At 48.1% G+C, this 13684-nt stretch overlaps 1 protein-coding gene across 2 annotated transcripts; it reads left to right on the forward strand.

The window, feature by feature from the left end:
* LOC135891571 (keratin, type II cytoskeletal 5-like) lies at positions 1-13684 on the forward strand. 2 transcript variants are annotated; one of them, XM_065419144.1, is made up of 10 exons: positions 1-474; positions 1604-1812; positions 4724-4784; positions 7543-7638; positions 7890-8054; positions 9132-9257; positions 9981-10201; positions 11259-11293; positions 13222-13242; positions 13458-13684. In XM_065419144.1, the coding sequence occupies exons 1-10, from the start codon at positions 10-12 to the stop codon at positions 13682-13684; spliced, it is 1626 nt and encodes a 541-aa protein (XP_065275216.1). In that variant the 5' UTR covers positions 1-9. The 2 variants fall into 2 exon arrangements, with proteins under 2 accessions (XP_065275216.1, XP_065275215.1); XM_065419143.1 differs by lacking the exon at positions 13222-13242 and having other exon boundaries at positions 10-474.

Genomic DNA, 13684 nt, shown 5'->3' on the forward strand with positions numbered 1-13684 from the left:
TCGGAAGCCATGGCTCAGAAAACCATCAGCATTAGGTCAGGTGGAGCCACTAGGAATTTTAGTGCCTCCTCCGCCGTTATCCCAGGTAGCCGAACCAGCTTCAGCTCCATCTCTGTTTCACGGGGAGGTGGCGGAGGTCTGGGAAGGGTCTGTGGCGGTGGTTTTGGCAGCAGGAGCTTCCATGGTCTAGGTGGAAGCAAAAGAATTTCCGTTAGCGGAGGCTATCGCGCTGTTAGATCTGGATATGGTTATGGGTTAGGTTACGGTGGGGCTGGGTATAGGATTGGCGGAGCTGGATATGGGTTTGGTGGTGGATTCGCACCCGGCGCTGGTGGCATCCATGAAGTCACTGTCAACCAGAACCTCCTGGCACCCCTCAACCTGGAGATCGACCACACCATCCAGAAGGTGCGGAAGGAGGAGAAGGAGCAGATCAAAACCCTCAACAATAAATTTGCTTCCTTCATCGACAAGGTAAGGCATGATCAGCTTCATCCGTGAAGCCTCTCCTGGCATGCACGCCATTGGCTAGTCAAGATATGTTAAATGTTCTATGATTCATATTGTTCTCCGTTAGGAGTGACAAAATCTTCAGTCAGTTCATATCTGGGTTTTCACTCTGCACCCTGGTCAGATCCAGGGCATTAGTTCCACCTGCTACAAGGTTCCGGCCAGCCATGAAATATGGATTTCGATCCTTCATCGTCCCGTCTCTCAGAGTTCTGTAGCATTTGCATAGGAAGTGCAAGATTCTTGAAATTTTCTACTCACACACTTAGCTGGGGAAAATAATTTTGTTCTTTAAAACAGACAAGTTAAAATAGCATTACCATCTTGGAGAAAGCAGGCAAGTAGATTTTGTGCCAGGGCTGGTCCATTTCCATTATACATTTGCACGGCTGTGCATCTCTCTGAGCCTGTTTTCTTGCAACAAAAATACATTGTCTAACAATTTGCATAAGACTATTGATTGAACGTGAAGTTTAAAACAAATTGTAGTGCCTCGCTTTTAAGTCCCACCTAAAATAGCATATTTATTATTTATTAAGCACCCAAAAATGTGAATAAGATGTAAAGGAAGATAAGGACACAGTCCCAAGAGCTTAAAATGTAAAATGTTTCCTGATGCTACAGTGTTGTTGTAGCTGTGTCAGTCCCAGGATATTAGAGAGACAAGATAGGTGAGGTAATATCTTTTATTGGCCCAACTTCTGTTGATGAGAGAGACAAGCTTTTGAGCTTATGCAGAGCTCTCCTTCAGGTGACAATAGAGCTCGGTGTAGATTGTCTTTGTCACCGACATAAGTTGGTCCAATAAAAGATATTATCTCACCCACCTTGTCTCTCTACTGGCACGACAATATACACACATTTATCTAGACAGATAGAAACAATTGACTATTAGCCCCCGTTTTTCTGACTTGTGTGGTTGTGTATTAGATGTACATGCCCATTTAAAGCCATAATGCACGTAAGACAAAGTCCCGGACCAGAAGACCTTCAAGTCTAGTTCATAAGAAGCGTGGCTGAGGTTTTGTCTTGTTTTTTGGTAAACTGATGAGGCTACTTCAAATGCTTCAGTATTTTGTCTGATGGGATTCAGGTCCGGTTCCTGGAGCAGCAGAATAAGGTGCTGGAGACCAAATGGTGCCTGTTGCAGGAGCAAAAAACCGCGAAAAGTAATATTGAACCCATGTTTGAGGCTTACATCAATAATTTGAGGAGGCAGCTAGAAGCTCTTGGAGGTGAAAGACTTCGGCTGGATGGAGAGCTGAAGAACATGCAGGACACCGTAGAAGATTTCAGGATCAGGTAAGCAAAACTGGAAGGAATTATATTCTGCTACGCAATACTATGCTATTGTACTCAAATTCTTATGCCACACCCATTGGTGTCGTACCAAAAAACAAAGGCCAGGTCTGCGCTACAAACTTATACTGGCATCATTACGTCACTCAGTGACTATCTGGGAGCTAAGTTCTTTTGAAAATCTGGCCCTTAGTCAATGTGAGTTTTGCTATTGATTTCAGCAGAGCCAGGATTTCGCCATTAGTATTTCAGTGCTTAGTAGGGGGTATCCATCTGATCCCTTCTTTATTGTGTTCCAGTCGTACCTTGGACATGCAGCTCTCAGGCATCTTTTGTAATGGGAATCAGTGAACATAGAGCTAAAAATTGTGGATCTAAATCCAGAAGAACTAGGGGCTGGAACTTGGAATGGACTGTTGTTCATAATAATAAGATGCACTTTCTGCAATCTAGTCCCTCTAGCCTATGCTAGTCAATTTCCCACCTCTAGTGCAGCATGCCTGGAGGTAGCGATGGGAGGAGCGCTAGTGCAGACAGAGCACCAGTGTTTCAACTCACCGTGTCATCCCACTAGGATTAGATGGCACGATGGTTAAACAGCTGGTGGCTGGTCTGTATTAGAGCTGTCACCAGTTATCACCAGTAAAGGTGCAATGGTAGCAGGAAATTGTAGGAAGTGATGTCTAGAGCAGAGGTTCTCAAACTGAGGGGTGGGCCCCTTTTGGGGGGGGGGTGTGCTGAAAGTATTCGGGGTGGTGGTGGAACTTACTGCACACATTTTACCCATAGCAATGAATAGGGGTCTACTTATATTGTGGAAAAATCACACATTTTTTTGTGGGTTGGTCAGGGCATAAAAAGCGGATGTGTTCATACAGTTGTATGTTCCATGCCACCCTTACTTCTGTGCTGCTGCTGGCAGCGGCGCTGCCTTCAGAGCTGGGCACCAGGCACTCTCTGCTCTCAAGGGTGGAGGGGACATAAAATACTGCAGACATAAAGAAGGGGAGAGCAATCAAATAAGTTTGAGAACCACTGGTCTAGAGTAGATACTGTCTGCAACAGAGCAGAAGTGATGGACTTTAAGGAGGGTTCTTGCATTCATTATGAAGTCTGCTGGGGTCAATGCAGGAATTACTGTGTGAAATTGTATGGTTTGTGTGACTCAGAAAGTTGAACTTAACCATCACAATGATCCCTTCAGGCCTTGAAATCTATGAATCTCGGGATCCGTTTCCAGGGATGGACCGCACAGTCCCAGGGTTCACTCTGGCCCCCATTTAGGAAGTACTGAGCATGCTCACACGGACTGAGCATGCTCAGTAACACAGCTGAAGCCAGCTGCCCTCAGTCCCCCACTCTCAGCAGGCACGGGGTCGTCTCTGAGGAAAGCATGTGCATAAGTGCTCTGCTGAATAGGGATGACTTTGGAGCCCCTATCCTGAAAGTATCCCCCAGAATCTCTGGCTAACGAGAAAAGGCTGTGGCTTGTTTCATGGGTGTACATGGAGGTGGGGAGTTGAAAGGAGCATGGGAGATGATTGCTCTCCTTGTCGATTTTTATTTTAGTGGGTTTTGGGGGGCGTTGTTCAGTTGACTTTTTTTTAACAAATTTGTCCCACAACAAGAAATACATACTCAGTTTGGCTTTTACAAAAAATAGGCACGTGCTGAACGAATTTTCCTTGTGTAGCAGCTAAGGCCTGGTCTACACTGGGGGGGGGGGGGTGATCGATCTAAGATACGCAACTTCAGCTATGAGAATAGCGTAGCTGAAGTCGACGTATCTTAGATCGACTTACCTCCCAGCCTCATGGCGTGGGATCGACGGCCGCGGCTCCCCCGTCGACTCCGCTTCCGTCTCTCACCCTGGTGGAGTTCCCGAGTCTACGGGGAGAGCGTTCGGGGATCGATTTATCACGTCTAGACGAGACACGATAAATCAATCCTTGATAGATCGATCACTACCCGCCGATCCAACGGGTAGTGTGGCCGTACCCTGCGATACATAGAAACCTATGCAGGCTGCAACTTTGTTCAGTCATAACGCCATCTAATGGGTGTTGTATTCCCGAGGCAAGGGCATCTGAAATCCGTGAAGAGTCAGGCCTGCCTGACTTGTTTTATTAGCTGCACAAAATCTCTCTTTAAATTGTAGCTCTTAATCTCCCCCCAATGAATTAATTTATGGCGGGCTGGGCAGCCGTCTGTGTTTACTGTTAGCCTTTATACTCCTGCAAGTGCTCAGTGGTACCGCTATGTCCTACCAAACCGGAGAGTCAAATCCTGGACTCAGACTCTGGATTCTTCATGTACCAGAGATATGCACTGGGCAACAGTCTGCCCTCAGACCCCCTGCATTTGCGACTCCACTGAAGTCAACAGGACGACAGGCATCAGTGCAGAATCCGGCCCCTGCTGACTAACGCAGGTGTGGCACGGATGAGCTCAACCAGGGCTCCTCCCACCCCTTCCAGCCTGAGAAAAGTTACAGGGATTACAAGACTTCTTTCATGCAGGATGGAAAATTAGAGGAGGATAAAACATGCCTTTAATGAAGGGTTTGCAGGTTCTCTGATGACATCCTTCCATTGTCTGGCCCCAGGGTACCGTATTTGCAACTAGGCTGGGCCTATACGCCTGCCACAATACAGGCAGAAGATACACAACATCATCCTGCTGCTCCTTCTGATGTCCCAGGAGACCTGTTCCCAGCTGGTAAACGGTCTCTCAGAACAGGCTCTGTCAATTTCATGGATAGCCACTGTTAATATCTTGGCCATTAGTAACAACAGGCCAGGATATGCAAGGAAAAACATGTGGCAAGGGCTCGCAGAGGACAGGCAGCGGATACTAAATGGTTATACTTACACCAGCTGTAACAAGGCTCCTGTCTCCCCTTCTTCCCGCCCAGGTACGAAGATGAGATCAACAAGCGCACGGCTGCAGAGAATGAATTTGTGGTGCTCAAGAAGGTAAGAGATCTCGATGAAAAAGGAACAGGGGACTTATTTTTAAAAAGGAATCTTTGATAGCAGCCTTCAATTACCTGAAGGGGGGTTCCAGAGAGGATGGAGCTCGGCTGTTCTCAGTGGTGGCAGATGACAGACCAAGGAGCAATGGTCTCAAGTTGCAGTGGGGGAGGTCTAGGCTGGATATCAGGAAACACTATTTCCCTAGGAGGGTGGTGAAGCACTGGAATGGGTTACCTAGGGAGGTGGTGGGATCTCCATCCTTAGAGGTTTTTAAGGCCCGGCTTGACAAAGCCCTGGCTGGGATGATTTAGTTGGGGATTGGTCCTGCTTTGAGCAGGGGGTTGGACTAGATGACCTCCTGAGGTCTCTTCCACCCCAAATATTCTATGAATCATTTGCATTTGTTTTACCCTTTCAACCCTGAGAGATCAAAGGGCGCAGCGCTCCCCCCACCATCCTCGCTGGAACCCTTCTTTTAGGCAAAGCTGGCGGACCGGTCTGCCTCTCCTTCTGCCATCCAGCCAGGATAATGATGTGCCTCTGGATCAGCCAACAGCACCAGAACTTCCTCTCCTAGGGTCTGACCCAAAGCCCAGGGGACCAGCTCCCAAGGGACACTGAATCAGCCCCAGCTGTTAACCCTACCCTGGCTGTTCTGCCACTTCTCAGATTGACACTACCCCCATCTCTCCATGCATATTTAGAGCATTTACCCCCTCCCATCCAGCCAGCCATGCGCTCCCCATCACACACAGCCCTTGTCCAGCAATGGCTATAAGTTAGCCTAGGAGCTGGGAGACCCAGCTTCAATTCCCTGCTCTGCTTCTTGGGGAAGTCACCTAGGCCCGAATGCGCAAAAGGAGTTAGGTGCCTAAGGACCAGTTTGGGGACAACTCCCGCATAGCCCCATAGGCGCCGAAACTCACTCGGCGCCGAAACGTTTGAGGTGAAACCGAACCGATGTTTCTGCTGTTGAGCGAGCGCACGGCTCACTCCCGCTGGCCGCCCCGGAGCCTATCTCCCGCCTAAGACCTAGAGCGATTCACAGACCAGGGGACAACAGGCGTTCGGCGGCCCTAAGTCACGTACAGGGCCCGATACGATAGGCCTCCTCTAGTTCACATAAAACAGCTGGGGAGGGAGACCTCCCTCCTAGCTTTTAGCCCACTGGTTAAGGAAGGTGGGAGATCCCCAATTCAGGTCCTACCTTATCTGAGGGGGGAGAAGTGATTTGAAGAGGGAACTGCTGCCTCTCAGGTGAGTGCCCTAACCACTGAGTTACAGGATATTCTGACCTAGGGCTCCCTTACTCTCTCCTGGGAGCAGGGGAACTGGCTCCTGGGGTGCCCACCTCCCAGGTAAGTCCTCTACTCACCAGGCTAGAGTCATCCTCCTGCTTGTGCGTGAGCTCGCTTGCTCTTTCTCTCTCTCTCACGCCTTCTTAGGCTACGTCACCAGGGGTCGGCAACCTTTCAGGAGTGGTGTGCCGAGTCTTCATTTATTCACTCTAATATAAGGTTTTGCATGCCAGTCATACATTTTAACGTTTTTAGAAGGTCTCTTTCTCTAAGTCTATAATATAGAACTAAACTATTGTTGTATGGAAAGTAAATAAGGTTTATAAAATGTTTAAGAAGCTTCATTTAAAATTAAATTAAAACGCAGAGCCCCCCAGACCGGTGGCCAGGACCCGGGCAGTGTGAGGGCCACTGAAAATCAGCTCGCGGGCCGCCTTTGGCACGCCTGCCATAGGTTGCCTACCCCGGTCTACACTGAACACCACTTGTGGCGGTGTATAGGGGACCTGTAGCTACACGCCGCAGCGAAGAGCAGGCTGCATCCACACCGTGGTGTAAAGCTGGGTGTGTCAGTGAAAGGCTCTGGCGGGGGGAAGCCGCAGGGAAAGGCTCAGCCTTTCCCCGCTGCCAGAGTCTTTCCCTGCAGTGGGGAAAGGCTCCAGCAGTGGGGCGGCAGCTGCAGCATATTACACTGCTAAAAACAGCCATGTAGACGGGGGAGGCACTGCTTGGGCAGGTAGAGAACCTGTAGGGGACATACCTGTGCACATACCTACAGGGCTCAGGCGTGTCTTTACGCACCTAAGCAGGACCTCACCATCTACCCTGCAATTTAGACCTGTTCAGGGGGAGATGGGATGTGGAGTGTACGTACTCTAAGTGCCGCCAAAAGCAGGATGCAGTGTAGACGCACCTTCAAAGAGTCAGAGTCATCTGCGCATCACGATGACTAACTCCTTTTGTGCCTTCAGGCCTTAGTGGCTCTGTGCCTCAATTTTCCAGCTGTGAAATGGGGATAGCGCTTCCCCATCTCATAGGGACACTGTGAGGCTAACTACATTAAAAGACTGTGAGGTGCTCCGTAGCCTTGGTAACGGCAGCCATGTATGTCCCTTAGGTCCTGAACAATCCAGGGGGCAATAGCCAAATGTGCGTAAGGGAATTCAGTGCCCAGCGCCAATGGGATTTGGGTGTCTAACTCCCTCGGATTGCTTTGGAAATTCCATTCAATAGCTACAGGGAAGCTCTTTTATGGGGCCTGGGGCTGTGGGGAAAGAGACTGTTTAGAGCCGCTCAACATTTTGTCCACCGAAAGCTTTTTCATCCAAAACCCACAGAGAGCAGAACGCCCATACATCTGGGTTGTTCTCCGGCAGCTTGTGTTAAAGCCCTGATGGCCCTCATCGGGGAAAACAGCTGTGCGGTGTTTGGCTAGACCATCTCTGTTCCTATGTTTTCAGGATGTGGACATTGCCTACATGAACAAGGTGGAGCTGGAGGCTAAAGTGGACGCCCTGACTGACGAGGTCAACTTCCTGAGAGCTCTCTATGAAGCAGTAAGGACCGTTCTAATTTTCCCAAGTCTCCTGAGGCAAACATAATGCCATTTTTCACACACAGAAGCCAACTTCACATCAGAGAGAATCAAACCACTCAGAAATACATGCTCATAGCCATGCATGGAGTTTATAGGGCCGTGGTTCCCTTTATGTTGGTGTTTTACCATGCAACGTTTCTGTGAAGAAGACTCAGAACAGGAGAGGAGGAGAGATCCAGACCCCCAATGTCATTTTTCTTTGATTTCCAGGAATTAGCTCATTTGCAGTCGCAAATCTCTGACACTTCTGTCGTCCTTTCAATGGACAACAGCCGAAATCTGGACCTGGACGGCATCATCGCAGAGGTCAAAGCTCAATACGAGGATATTGCTAATAGGAGCCGAGCTGAGGCAGAGTCTTGGTACCAAACCAAGGTGAGTGGCACTGGAGTTCTGAGAGTTTGGACTATGATATTCATCACTAGGTTTGGTGGAGAGATGTTCGTCAAACCAGTTTTGTGTGGAAAAGTGTAGTTTCAACCAAAGCGAAAATTTCCGCAGAATTGTTATCGATCCAGACAACATTTTTAAAAAAAGAATCGGAGGGAAAAGTTTCAACATTTTCAGAACACATTTTGGTTTTGAAATGACTTCTTGTTTCAAATTTATGTTATTTTATTGCTTAAAAATAATTTAAAAGGGGGGTGAAAATGGAAACGAAACATTGAATTCACTGAAGCTGACCCAAAACACAATGGGGGGGGTATTTGGGGGTGAAAAATTTTGAAATTTTGACTTTTTGCCCCAATTCAGGACAATTCTGTAGTGGTTGTTTTTAAGCTCAAAAGTTTTTGCAGGATGGAAAAGGACGCCCCAAGAACAGACCTAGGGTTTCACATGGCGATGTACACATGGAGGCTATCGCATCCTGCCTTTCACACCGTCACCCTGATACTGATATTTTTAGTATGCTAACTTGATCAGAGCTAGAGCGGGTATGTCTACCTGAGCTGGAAACTACACCCCCAGTGTAGATACACCCTTAGAAACCCATTTCACCTCCTTGCCATATGGACCTTGAATTTCTTACTGGGACAGGGGAATGGTGAAATGCGTTACAGTTTCTAAGCAAGAACTGAATTTTAGGATATATCTACATTTGGGCCTGGGCTGTGATTCCCAGCTTATGTACACATACTAACCCACCCGGAACCTGTGGGTACATACTCGGGGTAGCTAGCCCGGGCCATCATTGCCACTGCCCTTGTGACCCCAACAACACTCCTATTTTTAGCACACCAGCTCAATGCAAGCTAGCGCAAGTATGTCTATGCAAGCTGGGAATCACACCCCTAGCTCCGAGCGTCAATGTAGCTACACACAAAGGAAGAGGTGGAAGAAATTGGTTCCCTTCAATAGTTTCCAGTGGCTCACTGTGATCCCCTATGATGCCGATTTCACCCTCCTCTCCATGTCTGACTCTGCCACCTCTATCCCCCCTGTCTATCACAGTATGAGGAGCTGCAGCTGACCGCTGGCAGACACGGGGACGACCTGCGGAACACCAAGATCGAGATCTCTGAGATGAACCGCATGATTCAGAGGCTCCGCTCAGAAATTGACAATGTGAAGAAGCAGGCACGTCCGCGTGATGGTTACATTCTGGGACGTGGGTGGAGGGGAAGGAGGGATCTCAGAATTTCAGGACTGGAATCCCTCCTAGGAATCCAGGACTGCCTTAGCAGCAGCTCCATGCTACCAGGGGTGTGAGAGGTGATGGCTGGAGCATGCTGTCCTCCAACAATAACGGGCACTGTGGGCCGCTGGCCTGGGACTCAGGAGAGATGGGTTCAAATCCTGACTCTGCCATTGGCCTGCGGGTGACCTTGGGCAAGTCATATCACCTTTCTGCTTCAGTTTCCCCTTCTGTAAAATAAGGGGATAACAACCCTCACCTCCTGTGTAAAGGGCTTTGAGAACTACTGAGGAAAAAGCACAATATAAGAGGTAAGAATTATTATGATGATGGTCCCAAGGGGTGTTACAAAACAGAATAAGTTACACAGTCCTGAGGTTGTTCTAGGGGGCAGGCACTGGAGGGGGTGTCAAGCCTAGAGATCTAGGGAGTGCAGAGGTGGCTTAAAGGCACCAAATGGAGATCTGGGTCAATCTCTTTAACCCTGAGTTTCATACTGAGTCAAGAGATACATACACACAGTTCAACGATACAGGCCGCAACCTTTCTGCAAGCATTCTTGCCATCCCTGATTGGTCCCACTGAAGTGATCAGGCTGGTAGATTGCAAATTCACACGTGCTCCCAATGGGATTCATTCACCGTACGCATTTCCTACCTTTGCAGTGCGCCAGTCTGCAGACAGCCATTGCCGATGCCGAGCAGCGCGGCGAACTAGCCCTTAAAGATGCCCAGGGAAAACTAGCTGAGCTGGAGGAAGCCCTGCAGAAGGCCAAGGCAGACTTGGCGCGTCAGCTGCGGGAGTACCAGGAGCTGATGAACGTCAAGCTGGCCCTGGATATCGAGATCGCCACCTACAGGAAACTGCTGGAAGGAGAGGAGAACAGGTGGGTGGTATATACATTAGAGCTGGCTGAAAAAAATGCCTTAAAACGTTTTTGGACTGAAAATGGCTTCCCGGTTTAAATTTTTGCAAAAAAAAAAAAAAAATCAGTTTTTGTCAAAAAAAACCCCAAAGTCCAAAAATTTCAATTGCCGAAAAGGAAATATTTTCACATTCCCACTGAAAATTCTAAAAAAATTCAGTGGAGGGGAGGGATCGAGGGGAGGAAGATTGGTCTGGGGATGAAGTAAGCAAAACCCTGAAGAGTTTCAGAGACATTTTTTGATAAAATGAGGAAAGGGTTCGTTTTTGTTGAATTTTTTTGCAAGGAAAAAGACATCATTTCTCACCAGCCAGCTCTAAAAGGCAGCCCTCCAGTCTGCAACAGGAAGAGGAGTTAATTAAGGCCTGTGAATATGGGACACAATTCGATGCTCAGAGGATGAAATTGAATCCAGATCAGATGGCCAAAAATATTGCATGTGCACCACTTAAGCCACTCAGGGTATGTCTACACAGCAACTAGACACCCGTGGCTGGCCAGTTGACTCAGGTTCATGGGGCTTGGGCTGTGGGGTTGTTTTGTTGGTGTGTAGACATCTGGGTTCTGGCTGGAGCCCGGGCTCTAGGATTAGGAGGCAATGAAATAGCCCTACAGCCCATGCCCCGTGAACCCAAGTCAGCTGGCATGGGCTGACCACAAGTTTTTCTTTGCTGTGTAGACATATCCTTAGGTGTTACATAGGTCTTTGGCACTGGCCCTCTGCCCAGTGGTGAATTTCATCACTTAGGGACAGATCTTCCACTGATGTAAACATTAGTGTACATCAGCTGAGGTTCTGGTCCTAAAACTGTATTTCAAATTTCAAACATAGATTGTAGTGATCTTCCTACAAGTTAATGGGTATCGTTTGTGTCTGAACTTACCAAGGAAGACAGGTCTTACTGTAGTGCTAAATGTCTTAGCCTTCTAAATGACTCAGTACCACAATCCTGGGGGGCAAATTGCTTATAACAATCATAACAACACCTTTCTTCCCCCCCCCCCCTGCCCCCAACAGGCTAGCTGGAGAAGGTGTTGGTGCAGTGAACATCTGTAAGTATTCTGGCTCCCAAATGCTAGACGCTCAATGAGATGAAAACTCAAAGAGAGTCGTTATTCCTAGGGAGAGCTAGGGTTTGCTGATAGTGCAGAGCACAAAGGGATGGCGATCAATTGTTCTCCATGTCCACTGAAAGTAGGACAAGATGTAATGGGCTTAATTTGCAGCAAGAGAGATTGAGGTTAGACATTAGGAAAAACTTTCTGATTATAAGGGTAGTTAAGCTCTGGAATAGGTTTCCAAGGGAGGATGTGGAATCCCCATCATTGGAAGTTTTGAAGAACAAGCTGGACAAACCCCTGTCTAGGGTTTCATCCCCTAGGGGGAGGGATAGCTCAGTGGTTTGAGTATTGACTTGCTAAACCCAGGGTTGTGAATTTGATCCTTGAGGGGGCCATTTAGGAATCTGTCTGGGATTGGTTCTGCTTTGAGCAGCTGGTTGGACTAGATGACCTCCTGAGGTTCCTTATATTCTATGATTCTTTGGTCCTGCCTCAGCACAGGGGGCTGGACTTGATGATCTCTCAAGGTCCCTTCTCACCCTACATTTTTATGATTCTATATGAGGCTGCAATGGTAGCAGATATCAGAGCGGTAACCGTGTTAGTCTGTGTCCACAAAAACAACAAATTGTTTTTGTGAATTCGTTGTTTTTTGTGGATACAGACTAACACGGCTACCCCTCTGATACTTGGTACCATCCAAGGTAGCAGATATGTAATGAATTCAGGGTTTTGCAGCTCTGTATGGCACTGTTGAGACAGCAGCACCCCGAATATTTCTCTTAGGTCAGGTCTTGAACCTGAGAACGTCTCATCATGTATTTGGGGTGCAAATCACTCTTGTGCAAAGGGGCAAGCACAAGGCACGTGAACCTCCTAAATCCCACAAAAGTGGTGCGGAGTCTCTCTGTGTCAGAGTGTGAACAATAGTGATTTCCACCCTTGGGCTTACGGAAGGCAGTGAGAATACTCGTGTGAGAAAGGGCTACTATCAGTGGAATGGAAGTCATTCTTCCGCTCTACTCTGCTCTGGTTAGGCCTCAGCTGGAGTATTGTGTCCAGTTCTGGGCACCGCATTTCAAGAAAGATGTGGAGAAATTGGAAAGGGTCCAGAGAAGAGCAACAAGAATGATTAAAGGTCTTGAGAACATGACCTATGAAGGAAGGCTGAAAGAATTGGGTTTGTTTAGTTTGGAAAAGAGAAGACTGAGAGGTGACATGATAGCAGTTTTCAGGTATCTAAAAGGGTGTCATAAGGAGGAGGGAGAAAACTTGTTCACCTTAGCCTCTGAGGATAGAACACGAAGCAATGGGCTTAAACTGCAGCAAGGGAGGTCTAGGTTGGACATTAGGAAAAAGTTCCTAACTGTCAGGGTGGTTAAACACTGGAATAAATTGCCTAGGGAGGTTGTGGAATCTCCATCTCTGGAGATATTTAAGAGTAGGTTAGATAAATGTCTATCAGGGATGGTCTAGACAGTATTTGGTCCTGCCATGCGGGCAGGGGACTGGACTCGATGACCTCTCGAGGTCCCTTCCAGTCCTAGAATCTATGAATCTATGAATGCAAGGGTCTTGCCCCGAGAGCACCTTTTGTGACCAGAAAGACATCAACAAACCAACAAGAATCCAGAATTAGACCCAAGGTCTGGAGGGTAAAGATTGAAAGACCTAAATGGGTCCTATTCTGCTCTCAGTGACAGCAGGAGTAATGCCATTGAGGTTAGCAAAGTCGTAAAATCAGTATAAATGGGAAGAATTGGGGCCGTACTACATCGTTTGGCCCAACAACTGGTAAGGCGAAAAAGCAGGGGAAGCATATGGGTCCATCTCAGAGAGACAGGTACTTGTAGACCAGGAAAGGAGAAGGGTTAAATTAAATGAGCAAAGGGGAAACTAAGGGAAGGCAAAATTAGAAGGCCTGATTTCAATGGGATTTAGTAACCCGCCCCCTGCAGGGGGAGAACAGAGACTCTGCGTGAGTATTAGGCAACTGCATAGTAGTGAAATATACTAGACAGCGGGAGGATCTCCAAGGGAACTGGTGGAAACCCCCCAGCTTCGGCCGTTTGAAACAAAAGGTTTGCCTTTTCTTCTGTGACTGGCAGGCTGCTGCTCCGGGCCATCTAAACCTCTGCTTTCTTCTGCTTCACAGCTGTGGTCACCTCGGCCGGTGGAAGTAGCTACGGCACTGGGGGTGGGATGGGCCTGGGGGTCGGGCTGGGAAATGCATCCGGACTCGGCTACGGCATTGGAGGAAGCAGCTTCAGCGCCAGCAGCGGGAGGGGTCTGGTGGGAGGATTCAGCGCCGGAGGGGGAAGCAGCTCCAGCATGAAGATCATCTCGAAAACCACCTCCACCAAAAAGAGTATCCGCAGCTAA

Source organism: Emys orbicularis, chromosome 19 (genome assembly GCF_028017835.1).
Source record: "Emys orbicularis isolate rEmyOrb1 chromosome 19, rEmyOrb1.hap1, whole genome shotgun sequence".
In the NCBI taxonomy this organism is placed as follows: domain Eukaryota; kingdom Metazoa; phylum Chordata; order Testudines; family Emydidae; genus Emys; species Emys orbicularis.